This window comes from Engystomops pustulosus, chromosome 3, assembly GCF_040894005.1.
Source record: "Engystomops pustulosus chromosome 3, aEngPut4.maternal, whole genome shotgun sequence".
NCBI lineage: Eukaryota > Metazoa > Chordata > Amphibia > Anura > Leptodactylidae > Engystomops > Engystomops pustulosus.
Window position 1 is genome coordinate 195,652,756 of NC_092413.1, and position 19,899 is coordinate 195,672,654.

The 19,899-nt window shown below is 40.9% G+C and overlaps 1 protein-coding gene across 2 annotated transcripts in view; it reads right to left on the bottom strand.

The window, feature by feature from the left end:
* Positions 1–1,264: 1,264 nt before the first annotated feature.
* The window catches only part of EIPR1 (EARP complex and GARP complex interacting protein 1), a 131,965-nt gene continuing 113,330 nt past the window's right edge, over positions 1,265–19,899 (bottom strand). For both annotated transcript variants that reach the window (XM_072143508.1, XM_072143509.1), the window contains 3 exons: positions 8,656–8,823; positions 5,961–6,128; positions 1,265–1,674 (listed from right to left, as the gene is read on the bottom strand). In XM_072143508.1, coding sequence (XP_071999609.1) covers positions 1,500–1,674; positions 5,961–6,128; positions 8,656–8,823 — 511 coding nt within the window. In that variant the 3' untranslated portion in view covers positions 1,265–1,499. The remainder of the gene's footprint in view (positions 1,675–5,960; positions 6,129–8,655; positions 8,824–19,899) is intronic.

Here is a 19,899-nt window from a genome sequence, read left to right on the forward strand (position 1 = left end):
TTGGGTCTTATTATGTTGTCTGCCATTTTGCCATTAAGTTTGATGGTGGAAACTCTGGGACATACCATAAGAAGAAGTAGTATATCTGCCCAAATCATAATACCCCCATTAAAAAATTATAAACACCTATTTATTCTGAAAGAAAAAAAAAATCACTGTAAGGGTCTTTTAAGTAAAAAAAATGCCTCCTGAGCCAATAATAATAATAATAATAATATGTAGGGGCATTAATGAGGAGCAAAAACACACCTTTTGAGAGAAATTGGTGAAGCAATAAAGAAATAATATTGTTTCCCTACAAAAAAAAAAAGTGCACTTGGGAAAAGGACTGATTTATAATTGGCAATTGCTGGCTGATTTGCATATTCATAAAAACATAATTATCATCTCTGCATTGCTTCATCAATTGGTGATCACAAATTTATGTTTTTGTTGTTATCAAAGACCCCTATGGGGCACTAGAGGACCTTTTCCCACACATATACCATTCTATAGGGGCTGCTACACAGATTCAGGGGCACTTTGAATTGTTTTTCTAGCTCCCGCAGTTGCTGAGCTATCAGTAAAGATATCTGATCATTATAATACTCTCTACTATCAGAGAGGAGGAGGAGGAGCAGAGGAGGGGGGCGTGTGTTATGATAATATTCTACTTGTCAGATAACATCATAACACACGCCCCCTCCCAGCATCTCCACTCTGACAGTAGAGAGGATTTATAAAGTTCAGATACTGTGGCTGATATCTCAGCAACTGTGAGGGTTAGAAAGAAAATTCAAAGTGCCCCTGAATCTCTGTAGCTACCTCTACGGGTATGTCCATCACCATATGTGTGAGGTGGAGAAAGATTCTCTTTAAAAAAAGTATTTTTGGTAAAAACGAGCTACCCTAAGTCTTGATCGGTGGGTAGCTTGGCTACTGTACTTAACTATCAATCAAGTTAAGGGGAGCGTTGCTTGGCTTTAGAGTAGATGGAAACCTTTTCTAGTGTAGAAGCTTTAGAGTCCGGAAGAAGCCAAAAAAGATGACTGGTACTAGATTGGGAAGTCGGTCCAAAACAGATCACATACTCCCATCCTCAGAAAATACAGTCCATGTGGGCAGGACATTCCCTTTAAATATTGTATATTACCATGTCATCTGCCTATTTATAATATATTTATAATATTACCATTTATAATATGTAACATGTATATTTAACATGTGATTGGCTACATACAGAGATAATCCCGCTGTCCACTTTCCAATGACATCCACACAAATATCCAGATGACAGTCTTAGATGACATCTATTTCATTAGTAGACAGTGTCCCAGCGAGTCTGAACACAACAATCTAAAAAAGGTCAGGCCCTGCCCAAGATGTGGTCATTTATTACAAAGCTCCACAATAAACAAATATAATAACACATTACAGATCGGTCGTCTCTCGAATCTCCAAATTACAGGAAATAAGCTGTCAGTGACACGCAATCACTTCAGCTCAAACAAACCAACAAATTACAGCAGTATGTTATATTTGAGTGCTCTCGGGACTCGGTTAATAACCAGCCTTCCATCATAACTTAAGGAAGCGAAGAGCCAGGGGTCTGCGGAGGACCACTCCACGGCATACACACTGTCTTCATGCTCTTCATAGGTAGCTATTATACTGTCCTGGAGTGGCTCTTTTGTTCTAAGAGGGAAACAAAAAAAAAAAAATACAATTACCCAAAAGGAAAAAAAAAACCCACAATGTCACATATTCGTTGAATGTGTAATTATAACATGGAACAAAAAAAAAACTGACAAAGTGACAAACATTTTCGGGACATTCTGCGGTCAGAGATCATGTAGAGGCTTTATATCCATTGTCTGGCATTCATGAGCAACATGTTTTTATTAGTTAAGGCCCTTTAACCTATTCAATGGAAGAATGAATGACTAATGGTGTTAAAAAAAGTTTTAAAAAATAATATAAATCTACACTATTAAAAAATATTATAATAGACTATGGGAAACATCAAAAATTCTTAGACAATACCTCCTAAGAAGAGCCCAGTCTGATTCTCATGTTATGCATTTAAAGTGGTATTAAAGGAATAAGTATAATTCATATTTAAATGGATCATTAAAATATAAGCGAATATGTAATTAGTTGTCATTTATTATTTTGTTCCCCTTAGCAGAAAAATGCTGTGGTCATACACTATAATGGAGAATTAAAATGCTACTGGCCCTTTAATCAGTCCTGTGTCCCTGTGGAGGAGACACAGGAGAGAAGATGGTCGCAAGTCCCATGTCCATATCCTGCACCTGCCTGGGCAGGTCATGTGATCCCCACTATGTTTGGCTGTGGTCAGTTGGTTGCAGTGCATCCAGTATATGACCGGTGATGTGGTAACATAGCAGGACAGTCTGAAACGTCAACACTGGGAGCAGAGCTTAAGAGGTAGGAGCTGTTACTCCAAACTGCGGGATCATGGGACTTGTAGTTTCCAATGTCAGCCATCTTGGAGATAACTCAAAGATGCCAAATTAAAAAAAAAAAAAACACCTTTCAAAGCAGCCAAACGCATTGGTAACATGTTAAACACATCATTAAAATGCCAACAGTAAGCACAACCTTGTGTGGATGAAGCAATCAGGACGATCGCAGTCCATCACTGTGTGTGAGTGGGGTAATCACATCTAACTAACAATGACTGTGTATGGGTGGGGTAATCAGGTCTCTCACTGTCAACCACTGTGTGTGGGCAGAGTAATCAGGACTCTTACTGTCAATCACAGTTTGTGGCCGGGGTCATCAGGATTCTAACTGCTAATCATTGTGTGTGGGCAGAGTAATCAGGACTCTCAATGTCAAGCACAGTGTGTGGGTGGGGTAATCAGGACTCTCACTGTCAATCACTGTGTGTGGGCGGGGTCATCAGGATTCTCACTGCTAATAACTGTGTGTGGGCGGGGTAATCAGGTCTTTCACTGTCAATCACTGTGTGTCGGTAGAGTAATCAGGACTCTCACTGTCAAGCACAGTGTGTGAACGGAGTAACCGGGACTCTGCTCTGTCTCTCCTGTGAGGATTAACTCACATAAAAACAGAACAGAGCCGTAGCAGTTAATGGCCTTGTACATTGGACATCTGTGTTAAAAAGGTCATGAAGATAGGTATCAACTTTGGTGCCAATCCCATACAGTACAAAATAAAATATTATATGCCTATGTTTTCATGCCTGTGGCAAGTAGGTTGGCAAGTCTCCTGCCAAAAAGATGATGCGCCAACCATGGGGATGCTACTACATTAACCAAAGATAACTGAACTGAACTTAAAAGCAGGAGTATAGGGGTTGTGATATTTTCTAAAGACAAGTACAGGCAGTCCCCTGGTTATGTACAAGATAGGTTCTGTAGGTTGGTTCTTAAGCTGAATTTGTATGTAAGTCAGAACTTGTATATTTTATCATTGTAATCCCAGACAATTTTTTTTTTTCGGTCTCTGTGACATTTGGGTTGTCATAAGAACCAGGATTCACAATAAAGCTTAATGACAGACACCTGTGATAACTGTTATAGATGTTTACTGTAGCCTAAGGCTAAAGTACAGTAAATTACCAACATTCAGGAGGTTCGTTTGTAACTAGGGGTCATCTGTAAGTCGGTTGTTCTTAAGTAGGAAACCACCTGTATTGTAGACTTGTTCATAACCTGGGGATTGCCTGTAATCGGTTCTTTTTATTGATCTGTGGTAAAAATTATTTAGGGACAGTCACAAAATAGTCACCTACACCCAACTGGATCAGCTGGATATGTAATTGGGAACCCCAACAATCAAGAGCACAGGGGCCCACGTTTCACGCTTGAATGCACTGACTTATACGCCCTTCGACTTCGGGCAAAGGCTACGATATTAACATGTGCAATTACAGCTGGTGGGAGGGTTCCATGTACCGATACTTTCCAGCCATTCTGTAGATAGATGATGAGTATGGGTCTTTGGACAGCCAAATAAAACACATTGAGGCAGATTTACTTACCCGGTCCATTTGCGATCCAGCGGCGCGTTCTCTGCGCTGGATTCAGGTCCAGCCGGGATTTATTAAGGTAGTTCCTCCGCCGTCCACCTGAAAAGCATCGGAAGGCGCTGGAGTTCAACGAGCCGGGCTGAGTGAAGGTAAGTGCAAGCTCCGCGACAAATTATTTTTTAATGCGGCGGTTTTTCCGAATCCGTCAGGTTTTCGTTTGGCCACGCCCCCGATTTCGGTAGCGTGCATGCCAGCGCCGATGCGCCACAATCCGATCGCGTGCGCCAAAATCCCGGGGCAATTCAGGGGAAATCAGCGCAAATCGGAAATATTTGGGTAACACATCAGGAAAACGCGAATCGGGCCCTTAGTAAATGACCCCAATTTTGTGTTTGAGAAGTGCTCAAAAGTATTTTCAAATAATTTGTCCAGTAGTAAAATCAAATTATAAACCTAGAATACTGAAGTAATACAATTTTCAAAATTTGTATTTAAGTTGGAACGGTATATTTTATCATTGTAACCCCACCCAGAATTTTTTGGGTCTCTGTGACAATAGGATTTTAAAAATATTGGGTTGTCATAACAACCAGGATTAACACTTAACACTAAAGCTTAATTACAGACACCTTTGATAACTGTTACAGTTGATCATTGTGGCCTAAGGCTAAAATGCTGTAAATTACCAACATCCAGAGGTCCTTCTGTAACTAGGGGCCATCTGTAAGTCATATGTTCTTAAGTAGGAGACAGTCTTGTATTCCATATCTTTATCCCATGGAACTACATGGAAATTTTGTATGGCTGATACAAAATGGCTGCCCATCATAGATGAAGAAGGCCAAGAAGCCCTCAGTATTAGAAGTAGTTGAGGAAAGTTACATAACACATGTATAACGTGCAGGCAATGATTTAATTTGGGTTCTTGGTATTATGGTAACATGCACATGTTTAATACAGTGTGAAATTATTGCAAAGACTTTGTCTCCGATGCTTTCCTGTGCGAGCCTTTGTGAGAACATCTCGGTTGTCGGGTTTAACAGCGGCTTAACGCTCTCCTGATATTAAAACTCTGTGAAATAGGCAGGCTCCTAGACCCACCACCTCTTAGGTCTCTACCTAAATCTCAGCTTCTCCTGACATTAAGAGAGTTTGAATCTTTTAAAGCACGTTTTACCAAATCCCGTACGTGTCAGGATTTACCTCATGCCGGAGGCCACATTTATTCAGATTTACTGACACCATAGTTTCTGAAAGAAGTTAAAAAACTAAAAAATAAAGCCAAATCTTGAAAAAAAAAAATAGAGCTGGTTAAAGGGGATTGACCGTTATTTGTATATATCAATAGCACAGATACTTTATAAAACATCATTTCTCCACTAATTACCCTTTTCTTAATTTACAGGTGAAATTGTTTCTAAAAAATGAAGAGAGGAAAATATGTTTATCTTTATTAAGGAATCGTGGTACAGGTTTTGCACTAAAAGTCTATGGAAATAAAAGGGGAACAGACAGACATTGGGGCTCATTTACTAAGGGTCCGAATCGCCGGGTTTCCCGAATATTACCGATTTGCGCCGTTTTTTCCCTGAATTGCCCCATGTTTTTGGCGCACACGATCGGATTGTCATCTAAATATTGTCATCTAAACTGCAGCCTCTAACAATGACTATATGGCATTGGAGATGATGGAGGAGTCTCTGGTCTCTTCGTTGTTTGCATTGGTCTACACAAAAAAGAAACACTGTACACTTACTGGGGCTTGTTCTAGGCATTGCAATTTTGTTCCATTCAAGATAACTCTGGAACAATTGACTGGCTGGGACAAATCTGTCAGATGTCATATTGATCAGTTGTCAGGATGAACTGTAAGTGTAGACGTGTTGATGATGATCTGTATTGAAGAGACTGCAAGCCAAGAAGGAACTTAGTTTGAAAGTCACAATTTCTTATTACTTACTTCTCTTCATGTTGATTGTCTTCTTGATCACTTAAGTCTTCATCATCGACAAGGTGTCCAAACGGCTCAGAAGAAATGGAGACCATATTTGACAGGATTACCCGACTGTCACTGCTTCCCGTCAAGACCAGCTGATCATGGGAATGGTTGTACCTGACGCTCCAAACCCTGAAATTCCAATAATAATGAAGAAAGAAAAGAACTCTCAAAATATTATAAAGTAGCAGCAATAGCAGTCAAAATGGAAAACCTCCAATGGTCAGGTCACGGACGAGTCCAAATATGGTGGCCACAAAGACTAATGGAGGCACTAGGTGACCCCATAATTGGTGACTCTGATGGCGACTTTCACATGGGACTTTTCCCATCTAAGATATTTATATATTTCCGCAGTGTACCACCTATCTCCATATTGTGGTTTTCCTGAAACAATTGATGGGTGTTGTAAGATTAGGGGTGTCCAGAGGTTGGACCCGCATCTATTACACATTTACAGACATATATATATATATATGTCTGAAGTTTTATTTTATATAGTTAATTAAAAAAAAACAAAAATACATTTTCATGAATTCTGCACATTTAGGTTCTATCACATTCTCCTGGTTCATTCCACACGCATTGTTCAAAATGTTTAGTTCTTGACATAGGGATAGGAGTATATGAGCCCCACTGGGGGATACCTGGTGGAATGATCATGACAAAAAATAGTAACTTAAATGTTATAATAATTAATTATATAAAAAAAAAAATATGGAAAATATTTTTTAATCTAAATTCATAAGGGTATTGCTTCATAGCAACCCGATTCTTCAAATATACACGATAAAACTAACGATTAAAAAAAAATCCATAGTATGACATGTGTTAAAAATATTTTTCTTACACTCAAGTGTGTGTGGTTTCCATAGAAACCCCTGGCTGTACCGGGCTCTGGGGAGTCGTCCATTTTGACCTTCAAGACAGACATATCATCTGCTAACGTTAACTACCGAAATAAAGCACTGAATCCTTATCTTATTTGAAAAAGCAAAAATAATCTTTTTGGATCCTTTCTGGAAGTAATGGATTTCATGTAAACCATCATGCGAATGGGAAGCGTTAAGAAGCCTAGGAAATGGTCAAATGTTGAGTCCGATCTATCACTCAGCATCTAACACTGATAAATCTGGGTTTAGTGCCAGGTTGTTTAGTCTAGCACCCTCTAAGGTAGACCAACCTATATGTAGGGTATACTGTTAAGGTTAACCTTATATTGTAGCCTTATAAGAAACCCATGTTAGGGCTGCCCAACAGTTGGATGAAAAGCTCTTGGTTTCATCAATAATATAGGTACCAGTAGGTATGACTGGAAGGGCGCCATGGGATGTTAGTGGGTCCATACATTAGTCTATGGTTATGCTGCACCGTTTTCATTTGCTCTCGTATGCTCTCCTATCTCAACCAATAGGAATGGAAATGGCAAGGCCAGCAGAGAGCCTTGTAAGACCATTTTTTAAAATTCTCTGAGTTTCCTTTTCTGAACCAGTTTTTGTTTACAAGATGATTAACTTTCTTAAAGAGGACCTTTCACATCCTCAATTTTTCCATTTCTTTATAGCACTCCACCGATTCTTGCTTAGCTTGAATTTTCTCTTTATCCCCAGCCATTTCAGCAACCGTTGTCTTTATTTTCACATCTCTACTGTCGAATATGTGGAGCCAGACTGTGCTCCAGTCCCAGGCCAACCACCTGCCTGTAGAGAGCCTACACTGAATCTGGTTAAGATGATCAAGCTCTCTGGAGGTACTGTCAGATGGAAGGTCTTGGGCTGGAGCTCAAAGGCTAACACACCCAACTTAGTGAAGAGAATAGAGAGCTGTGAATAATGACAATGATTGCTTAGGAATAGTGGGGGTGGTAAAGATGGTGAACAGTCCTCTTTAAGATGGTTTTCCAGGGATCTAGTACTCATTGTACCCACGTTGCTCTTGTGGTTCCAGTTTTCACTAAACCCAGGGGGTAATGGGACCCATTTCAAACAATGAGTAACCTCTTGGACAACAAAGGAAGAGAAGTCCCAAAGTTTGAGGAGGCAACTCATTGGCCAGAACAGTTAACTTGGCCCCCAGCACCGAACTTCCTTCCAGAGTACTGAGAACTGAAAATGTACCAGATTGTGATGTAGGTAGCCAAAGTAGGGCAGGTGTGATTTGTTTATTTTCACACCCCTGCTCCCCTAGGGCAGACACCTTAAACTAATGTATGTTACTTCATAACCCTATCTTCAAAACCCATGAGTGTTAGTTAGGGCCCATGGCCAATGGGCAAAATTTTAAGGCATACTTCATGGAAGTCTGAGAGAAAAAAAGAATAGGACAAATAAAGAAGATGGAAACCACCATCATTAATGTGTTCTTTCTCTAAGGATACAACATAATTGGTGCAGATTTCAGTTAATATGTTAATACTGAAAGCCTATTAGCGAAATGTAGCATGTAACACACAAGTAGAGGAGACATGTCCACACACTGGGTCTCCTTCTGCTTACCCGTCTCGTTGTATGTTTAGTCTATTGTTTGCTTAAACACATACGTGTAGAGTTTGCCGCGCCGCCATCTGTGCCAGTATCTAAGCGGCATGATGTAAATGGAACAGCTTGCTTTGCATACAACAGAAATAAACACTGTGAAACAGAAGCCCTGCAAGACGTACCAATGAGAATGTTCCTCTAGTGTTTTCACCGGCTCATTAACATTCCTGGTATCCCAGAACTTCACTTTGCAATCATCTCCACAACTGGCCAAGTAGTACTGTTTGTTGGGATTGAAGTCGAGGTCCCGAACCAGCTGTCCATGGGCATTGTCTATGCAGTAGACCTGTCTGGGAAAAAAACAAACAAATCACTTTGTGTAACCTGTGCCATCGCTAACAATACACAAAGAAATTTCTCCAGGAAGCATATCTCGCACTGCCAGATGAAATGAAGCCAGGGGTAAACAATGCAGAACCGTCTTTTTGGAAGATCACTGTTACATTTTAATTATTTTGGATAGGGAAATGCAGTGAAACCCACCAATGCAACCACAAATGCAACAGTGCATGCTGCCGGGGACTGTTATGTAATTCATGTACAGGGAGTAGGCTCACACATCTCTGGCATGCCCTTCTTCAGTCCCTAATATAAAATTATAAATGGACAATATCAATTGTCCATTTGGAGATGTGTTCCCGTGGGCCACTATGGAATAGTCTAAAACCACAGCACTCTACAAACCAAGGAGGCAACACTAGCAGTGTAGCTAGAAGAGGACAACAGCCCCATGTCCTGTTTAATAGTGGTTTCCAATTTGAACTATTTGGATGACTGCCTGAAGTTCCAAGGCCACATCCAAGGTACCTCAAAAAAGATCCACAATGGTTTTTTCATGGAGGATAAATTTAGTTGCTAAAACAGACAAGTCATGAGATGTGGCTACTCAATTTAATGGAGGCTGTCCAAGGAGATTTGGACATCAAACCATCATTGCCTTCATCTCCAGTCAATTGTACCCAATCCTGTTTCAGTGTCAAGATGTATAAAAGCCAGCTATCAGGCATGATCCAGTTGGAAATGTTCCTTTCTCTAGTCATGCATCAGCAGTGTATGAGATGGTAGCTAATGGACCAGAGCTTGTCCACCAAGAACAGAAGATGGGGGAGGATGGAGCTTCCAGTCAATAGCACAAAAGCAAAAGTATAAATCCTTAAGGAATGAGGTCATATGTGACAAGATTTGCAGCTGGGCTGTTTAGCCTCCTATGGAGAGGGGAGAGGTGAGTAATTCTCACCCCCTTCTCCACCCAAACATGGGCTTCGTCTGGGTTCTGGCTCATAGGTGTCTTCAAAAGATTCTTCAAAGCTCCATTCCCGAAGAAGCTTGATTCTAGTTCAATATGAAGTGAGTCCAGACTTGTAGGGGCTATAATATTCATACAGCCAGGGGCCCATGACAGTCCTTATCCACATTGATCCAATGATGGTACAGGCGGTATGCTACTTAAGAACACCTGACTTACAGATGACCTCTAGTTACAAACAGACGTCTGGATGTACTTTAACCTCAGGCTATAATAAACAGCTATAATAGTTGTCAAAGGTGTTTGCTTTTAAGCTTTATTGTTAATTCTGGTTCTTATGACAATCCAACATTTTTAAAATCCAATTGTCACCGAGACTAAAAAAAATTTGGTTGGGGTTACAACTGTAAAATATACAGTTCCGACTTACACACAAATTCAACTGAAGAACAAACCTACAGAACCTATCTTATATGTAACCCGGCGACTGCCTGTACTACTTAAACTGCCATCAATCATAAAATCTAGATTTACTATCCAATGGAATCGGGAGAATAACAACAGCCGCTATATTCATCTATCGTGGGCAGGAATCGGTTAACTGCATAGTGTTTCCCCTTTCAAACTCTGAAAATAAAACGAGTGAAATATATTTAAGAATTTCGGCTATTCCCGGCTCAGTGTGAGCACAGACAGAATTTCCCAGACAAGGTCAAACCTGTGCTTTGAATGAAATAAAGGAAACATAAACCCTCAGTCAACTAAAGAACGGAGCTCTCAGCCTTCACTACGAAAGCCTTAAAGGAACACTAAACCCGTAAGGAGCGCAAGTACAGCCTAAAGCGCCAATCATTATTTCCTGAAATATATTATTTGGAAAGTTAGTGGAACCAGATATTCCCATAGGAGTGTTTGCTCTGGATCAACACTTGAAGATTTTAAGTTTTTTTATTTTCCTTTTTTTTTTTCCCATATAATGAGATCCAAGTTTTGGATCGTTTATGGTGGACACAACCCAGAAAGATGCTTTAAAGTTGCAAGAGATAGTAATCCACAGCGAGAGCGCGTCTTCACTTCTTTAGAGTCTTTATTTTTTAAAAGTTATAAAAACAAGAACAATGACTGCGCGTTTTGGCGCTGAAACGCATAGTCATTGTGAAGACGCATAGTCATTGTAGAAACTCTATAGAAGTGAAGACGCGCTCTCGCTGTGGATTACTATGTCTTGCAACTTTGAAGCATTTATCACCACGGGATTGATCGGTGGACGCTGACTCCTCGTGGCTACGACTCTCCACATAGCAGCAGATATTATACTACAGGCATCCAGATCAAGACACTCTTAAGGTGAGCACCCTTGTTATCCTAATACTTTTGGCTTTTCCGAAACGCTACACTTGAGTCTTTGCGACTTGTGTCTCTCTTCCACTTTTTCGTTCAGCAAAACAGTCCACCCCTATCTTACAACCCAGAAAGAGAATGTCTTCTTCCTGGGTAAAACGGGTAAAATGTTCTCCCTCTGGCACAAGGTCACAGTAATAACCAGCAGACTCTTTATTTCTTCTCAGGTTCATTAAACACGTTTTTAAATTATGTTGTGGTGGTATCTGCCTCCTGTGAGACTTCACCAGGTCTTCCCATTGGTGCCTGATAGGTGTTGGCAGTTCTTGAGGGAATGGGGTTAAAAGCTACATGTATTGGTTTCCTCACACATCTCCCCAGAAATTTCTCTCCTAAGGCCTCATGCACACGACCGGGCCAGAACCTGGGTGAAGTACATGGTGCTTGAGCACCCGTGCCGCAAACAGCAGCCCAGAATAATGACCTTCTCTATACTGTGGCTGCCTTGCTTGGTCACAGTGTGATAGAGACACTGGGGCACATTTACTTACCCGTCCCGTCGCGCCTCCCTAAAGTGCGTTGTCCAACGAGGATTCGGATCTTCCGCGATTTTCCTAGCTCGTGCGCCCAATTTCCTGCATCCCTCGCTTCCCCCGCTGAGGTCCGCCGGAGTTCACCTTCTTCTTCCCGGTGCATGTGAGTGCTGTTCTTGTGACACAATTTCGTTTTTAAATTCCAGGGTTTGTCCGAATCAGTCGGGTTGTCCAACGTCCACGCTACCCGATTTGTGTCGTATGCAAGCCGGCGCCGATGCGCCACAATCCGATCGTGTGTGCCAAAAACCCGGGGCAAATCAGAGAAAAACGGTAAAAAGTCAGGAAACCAGACGAAAATGCGGTGTTCAGACCCTTAATAAATGTGCACTGAGGGCCATGTTCTGGCCAGATGGCAGCCCCCAATATGGTCGTGTGCATGTGGTCTTAGAAAGAGGTCTGATGTAGCTCCTTCTAGGGCCTAAACAGTTGAGGCAATGAATAATATCATGAGGATGGAACAAATGACCAAGACAAAAAACCAAGAACATATATTTTTCACTGTCGACCTTCCTTGATATCTTATAGATGCTTTCAGGGCTTTGAACCTTAGGTGGATGGAGTGATGCCTTAGGTCAAACCATATAATTCTAAAATTTTTTGTTAAGTTCTGTTCTGCATTGACACTAGGGTTGTAGCCTAACCTTCCTGTATGTTCTGCCCATCTGTCCGGTACTACTTTTCCCTTGCTTTACCTGCTTTCTTTACACATTGTTATTACCTTTCAATTTTTATTAGTGGAAATTTCACAATATCCTTTATTTTAAGTTGTCATCTGGCAACTTTGATCATGTTTCACAATGCATATACAGGCGGTCCCCGTGTACCAAGATAGGTTCTTTAGGTTTGTTCTTAAGTTGAAGTCAGAAGTTGGAAATGGTATATTTTATAATTGTAGCTCCAGACCAATTTTTTTGTCCCAATGGCAATTGGATTTTTATCATTTTGTGCTGCCAAGGGATCAAGGATTATCAATAAAACTTCATTACAGACACCTTACAGCTCATCAATGCAGACTGGGACTGAAGTAAAGCATCCAAAGAATTTCACCAGAGGTCACAGTGGACATAGAGGTCCGTCTGTAACTAGGGGTAGTCTGTAAATCGGGTGTCCAAGTTGGGGACTGCCTGTATATGCAAGTTCAATTTTGTATTACAACATAATGACTGGGCAGTGCTGGTGGTATACTCTTTTACCTTATCCGACATTGGGCACCGAGAGGCACCATCGCTTGCTGTGCGTTTGGGTTGCTGAGGCAACCATCTGATGTCCAGCGAGAGTTGTGCACGCATCTAGTAATTAGAAGAAGATGCACAGATAATACTCGCCGGGCATTGGATGGTTGCCTCAACAACCTGACAGTCCAGCATGGAGTCGCGTCTCTTGGCACCCTAATGTCAGATTGCGGGGGAGATGTCCTTGTACAACCCTTTAAAGTAGACTACGCAAGCAAAGAGGTCAAAAGGACACCGAGCAAAAGACTCAGGAAAAATCCTTCAAGTGAAGCAAAATGGAAAGAAAAAATGAAATTATGCTGTGAGCTAAACACGAATGGTTTGTTCTATACCACGGGTTGATGTATTATAAGAAAGTCTTTGCACATTTAGGTTTTGTTTATGGAGTTTGAAGTATCTATCTATCCGTTATATGTTCTACTGATTTCAAGGTCTTCCCTTCACCATCTGTTTCCCATTGACTTCAATGTCTGGAAGGCTACCTGCCATTACGCTTCTAGCGGAATTAAATTGCGGTTAATTTATTTGCAATTTCATGAATTAGAGGGGTACGGAAACTGCCAAATGCAGGTGTGAACTTAAAGGGAACATGTCAGGGCAATTTGAAACAATATACGACTCACTGGTCCATATCGATCCTTATCACCATGTATGAGTTCTCTCTGTGGGAACATTAAAACCAAACATTTATACTCACCTTGGTTCGGAGCACTTGGTGCCTGCACGTTGAGACAAGTGAAGGTGGTGTAGTACACCCTAACTTCACAGAGCAAGCGCTGTATATATGGCGCATGTGCAATAAAACCGATGTAATGTTGCCAGATCCATTGAAGCAACGCAAAAGGAGGAGCCGACATTGAGATACTCAGATGTGCCTTGTTGGACAGATGTCATACAGGTCAATTTAGCCTAAACCACAGGTCAAAAAGAAGCTGTAGTTGGCTTAGGGTCCTAAATCAACCTGAGATGTACTCTTTAACCTCGCATGATACTTAAGCACTGTATAAACTAGATGGGAGGAGCCAGGCAGATTAAATGAATCCATCAATAAATTAGACTGCCCTACTGACCGTAGAGAGCCCACATCTGTTCATAAAACAAAGGCCTCATTCAGACGACCGTTGTGGGGGTGTACATACAACCACAATTTTGCGGCCAGATATACGCCCCCATAGACCGGTACCGTACCGTACTGTACATGGGGAAAATATAGAGCATGCTCTATCTTTCCCCATGTCTACGGCCAAGCGGTGCTATTTCCTATTGAGAGGGGAGGGGTGAGTAGTGCTCATTCCCTCCTTCTGTCCAGCTCGTTTGGGCCACGGCTGGGTGAGCACACGTTCTCCTACGTTCATGTGAATGTAGAATAACACTGATTATGTCTGGTGGGGTACGAATATAAACATTTCTAGTGTAAGGAGAACTCTTACATCCTGACCCTAGTCAAAAGCCTCTCACTAATCTAAACAGTTCCCTACACTGTACTGATGAGATGCAAAGACATCGAAACAGTGCTGTCTACAGTTGGGAAATTGTTCCTTTTGGAATATACTGGTTTGGGTTAATCCCACTTGACGTCATTAGGCTTCCTGAAAGTCATGCTTGATGGTAAGGGGGCTGCCTTATAAGGTTGCTAAAGAGGCAATGTTTTCTTTACCCCATCCTGGAAAATGTATTTGCATATTTCCCAGAATCCCCTGTAAGTCTCCACACGCCTGCAATGCCCCCTATGGGCAAAGTCTCGGTAAGGAGAGCTCTTACATTCCGGCACTAGTAAATTTTTACCAAATAAACCTGGTTCAAGAACTGCACATAATTACTGAGGCCATTTGGTCACATGCTGTTAGTGCACTTCACTGATTGGGCACATGACCACAAATAGAACAACATCTCTTTTAGCCTGGCAAGTAGAAATTGGTCAGAAAATGTAGGGACAGGACTAGAGGCACTGGAAGAGGGACATTTCAAGGCAGATTTTTATAAAAACATTTTTTGTTATTTTATACAAATTTCACACCCATCTTTTTGAAATAAGCCAGGAAATAAATGTAGGGTTTAGCTGAATAAAATACCTTATACGATCCTATACAGATGATACTTCCATGTGTTCTACAAGAACACTGAAAAGCAAATACATTGGAGTAGATAATGTACAAAGACAAATATATCTGCAATTCAGGATTTCAGGTTAAAGCAGGACATACATATCTGAATATAAAAATCTCCCCCCACTGCTAAGGCAACAGCCGCTATAGCAAAGATCTGTCTCCTCAGTTTAGTGATAAATTACTGTGTGCAAAGGGGATAATCGGTATCTTAAAAAAGCTTGCGCAGACCTCTGTTGCTATAGCAACGCGTGTGTATAACATCACTCCGGCGCTTATCAAAATCACAACCAGGACTGGAAAGAAGAAAAAAAAAAAAAACTTCCTTATTAGAGGCTCTAAGAATATTGTCTTATGACGGCGTACACATATAATACAAAGAAATGAGAACATCTGCTGCCAGGTTACAGCGTGACAATAGAGAAACCTGAAAAATTAATTGCAAAAAATTGAAGGAAAAAAAAAAACATGAAATAATTACGCTGGTATTGTCATTATATCTTTTTTTTAAAAATCTGTATTTTTGGAAATAACTTTAGGATTCTAGAAAATTTTAAGTAAAATGTTATTACAGCATTTTTCGGACTATAAGGCGCACCGGATTAATAAGGCGCACCGTCAATAAATGCCTGCTAAAACGTCTAGGTTCATGTATAAGGCGCACCAGATTATAAAGCGCACCAGATTATAAGTATGAATGACCAGCAGGTGGCAGACCTGTGCACAGTACAAGGCAGCTGTTGTCTGTAAGTACGGTTCATATATAAGGCGCACTGGACTATAAGGCGCACCTTTGATTTCTGAGAAAATCAAAGGACTTTTTGTGCGCCTTATAGTACGAAAAATTCGGTAAATGAAATCTAAATTATGTGGATTTGATCATTCTTCTTAGGCTGCATTCACACAAACATATGGGGACGTAATTAAGGTGCTATGGCGTCTGGGCTTGGTACGGTGAGCAAAACGTGTACTCTTCGCACCATGCCCATAAAAAAGATAGAACATGCTCTATCTTTGGGTGTGAGAACGGCCGTGTGTCTCTATTTTCTATGGAGAGGGGAGGGGTGAGCAGTGCTCTCCTCTACAGCGCGCCGGATTTGGTTGCACGCCCGTCGCTGGGTGGGCACACGTTCATGTGAATGCAGCCTTAGAATAGTTTTTGTAAATTATACTATGATGATGTAGATTATTAATGAAGATTAAGAGGGGGTTTTAGTCAGAGTCATCTTTGTTTGCGCCCATTTGAGGCTCAGTTCATACCTGCGTTGCACCTTTGTTCCACATTGACTTCAATGTAAGGAAGATTGCCTTCCATTAAGCTTTTGTTATTAATAGCAGAAAAATACTCACAATTTTTCCATTTGATAACTATCTAATAACAAAGGGGGTATAGAACCTGCTGTACTCAGGTGTAAAAAGAGCCGAAGCCGAATAATGTTTAACTGATGTCACACGTATTATTAACCTCACAATTTTACTCCTCTCTATATACCACCCACTACTGGAGCAATCTGATCCCACCCACCTGATCAGGATAACAACACCCACTTTCCCCCCCTACTCTCTGAAAAGTTGAGTTAGCGGCAGGGGCGTAACTAAGAGAGCTTGGGCCGCATAAAAAATATATACATATTGATACAGACACGTTTATACAATCGCACACATTTACGCACTCATGTACACACATTTATATTGTATACACACAAATAAAGTTCTTAACTCATACACTAATTGTTATATAATCGTATACACTTATATACACACATTTATACACTAATATATACAGTATATACACACATACAGCATGTACACATCCATATACATCAAATTTGCACCCATACTGTAAAGTACATACACATTATATATATCCATATAGTATATATACACCATATTCTAATACATACAGTATACACTCACTGTTTTTACACATACATGCAGTATAAACACAACTTATACACACATAGGGGGTCATTTATCCTACGCGGGCACTCGTTCACCGGATTATCACAGCCCCGCTGCTGCTCCGTCTAAGCCAGATATATCAAGAGGCGGGGTCCTGGGCAGGGCCTGGCATAGAAATAAATGCAGCCAGCCTGCAGGGATTGCGCAGGTGCTGGGACAGGAACACCCGTGCCTGCCTGTCTCTCTCTCTGTCTTTCACTCACTTTCTCTTCCTGTTTGTCTTTCAGTTACTCTCCCTGTCTCTCTGTCACTCATTCATTCTCACTGCCTGCCTCTCTGCTTTCACTCACTCTCCCTGTCGGTCTCTCTGTCACTCACTCTCCCTGCCCGTCTCTCTGTCACTCACTCTTCCTGCCTGTCTCTCTGTTAGTATCTCTCCCTTATGCCCATTGTGTATAGTAACCAATCAAAGCTCAGATTAATGACCTGTGGCAAAACCGCAACCAATCACGGCTCAGCTTCCAACTGCCACAGCAGCAGCACCAAACAATGGCTCCTGTATATGGTGCTCCTGTAATAAGTGGATTATGGAAAGCGCAGGGTGAAACTTTCGGGTCAAAACTGAGTCTATGACCTTCCGAGTCACAGAAAGCAGCTGTGCAAAATTTGGTGACTGTAAACTCAACGGTGCAGATTCCTTTAACGGACATGCATGCATACATACACACTCAGCTTTATATATTAGATAATAACTTACATTGCTACAGTAAGGATGTGTCCCATACCAACATAATTACTCCACATCTATGCAGAGATGTGACTATATCTACAGATAATGATGAATAATGTGTCAAAGGGGTCATAAGCTCAGGTCACCATCAGTAACCTTAGGTCTTATAGTGTAATAGTAATTAAGCTTGAAAAAAAGATGTTGGCCCATCAAGCCCAACCTATAAATCCTACAGTGTTGATCCAGACGAAGGTAAAGAAAATATCCCTTACAAGGCTGATTTTAATTGGCAACGTTGGAGATGTCATCCTTCTGCTTTTGGTTATCTGCTTGCTGTGCTTGTGTGGAGCATTTTTTCCTAGAAATCTGATAGTTGATCTTTGTCTTTCTTTGTCATGTTGATATTCATTCTGACTTTTACGGTTTTTATGATCTTATTTGCACAGGGAAATTTCTTTTTTTGTTGTATATTCACCTATTGTATTATATGGGCAATTAAACAAAGAATTTTTTGCTTTTTGTGGTGTCCATTGCAAGTTTCCAGTTTTTATGAATTAGCCGCTCTTTTGTGTGTTTCATAAAATAATAAAAAAAATACATTGCCTTATCCATATGTGTAATTAAAGTACCGTATTTTTCGGACTATAAGGCGCACAAAAAAGCCTTTGATTTTCTCAGAAATCAAAGGTGCGCCTTATAGTCCAGTGCGCCTTATATATGAACCGTACTGACAGACAACAACTGACAACTGTGCACAGGTCTGCCACCTGCTGGTCATTCGTCCTTATAATCAGTTGCGCCTTATAATCCGGTGCGCCTTATAGCCTGAAAAATACGGTAGTAGCCAAAATGCCCATGTACATGTGTGTATATAAAGCAGTTATAGCCGTCACAAATTTCAATGAATATTAAAATACGATTAAACTCCATCAAATATGAAAATACGGTTTAGAATATCAGTCAGGTAGTCATGGTTCTCCAAAACTGTATAAAGATCCAAGGCTAGAGCACCTACCAATTATAGACAGAATTTCAAAAAAGTGCCGTAATAATAGGTAAAGCTTAAAATGAGATTCAACATGCTATCAGCAATCCATACCGGAACAAAAATGACAATTATGACTAGATGGTCATAACTACGTAGGTGTAACCGGCCATATAAAATTTTGGGAGCACAAAACAATAAGGCCCAGAGTATGGATTAGACACAGATTAAGCACAGAATAACAAGCATCAAAATTATGCAGATTTTGATGAAGATTTTGTCGCAGATTGGGATGCAGACAATCCTGATTGTGTTTATTAACCCTAAAAGAGTCTTCCATGAATCCTGGAAAGCCCCACTGCACCCGGCTAATAGAAATAAAATAAATAATAATTATATGTAATATATAAAGCTGGATGTATAAATTGTATGTCCGCTAAAGGAATCTGTACCATCGCGTTTACAATCACCAAATTTTCCCTGTGACCCAGGGAACGTTTTAGACCAAGTTTTGTGCCGACATTTTCACCCCACACTTTCCAAAATCCACTTACTACCCACCATATACAGGAGCCATTGTCTGCTGCTGCTGTGGCAGTTGGCAGCTGAGCCGTGATTGGTTGATATTTTGCCTCGGGTCATTAATATGAGCTCTGAGCTGTGATTGGTTACTAAAGGCAATGAGTATAAGACACTTATGTGTGTGGTAAGATGTATAGGGATACAGAGATAGGGGGAGATTTATCAGAAGTATCTGAGGTAAAACTGTTCCAGTTGCCCTTGGAAACCAGAGATCACCTATAATTTTATAAACAGCTGTTCAAAAACAAAACTTGAGCTCTGATTGGTTGCCATGGGCAACTAGAGCAGTTCTGCTCTCTTCTGATAAATCTCTCCATATAGACAAAGTGACGGACAGAGACAGTCACTGGAATGAGAGTTGGCGAGACACATACAGTCACTGGAATGAGAGTGCCCGAGACCGTCACTGGAATGAGAGTGCCCGAGACACAGACAGTTACGGGAATAAGAGTGCCCGAGACAGGCAGTCATTGAAAGAGACTGCCAGAGACACAGACAGTCACTGGAATGATAATGCCCAAGACACAGTCACTGGAAAGAGACTGCCAGAGACACAGACAGTCACTGGAATGATATTGCCCGGGACACACAGACAGTCACTGGAATGAGAGTGCCCGAGACACAAACAGTCACTGGAATGATAGTGC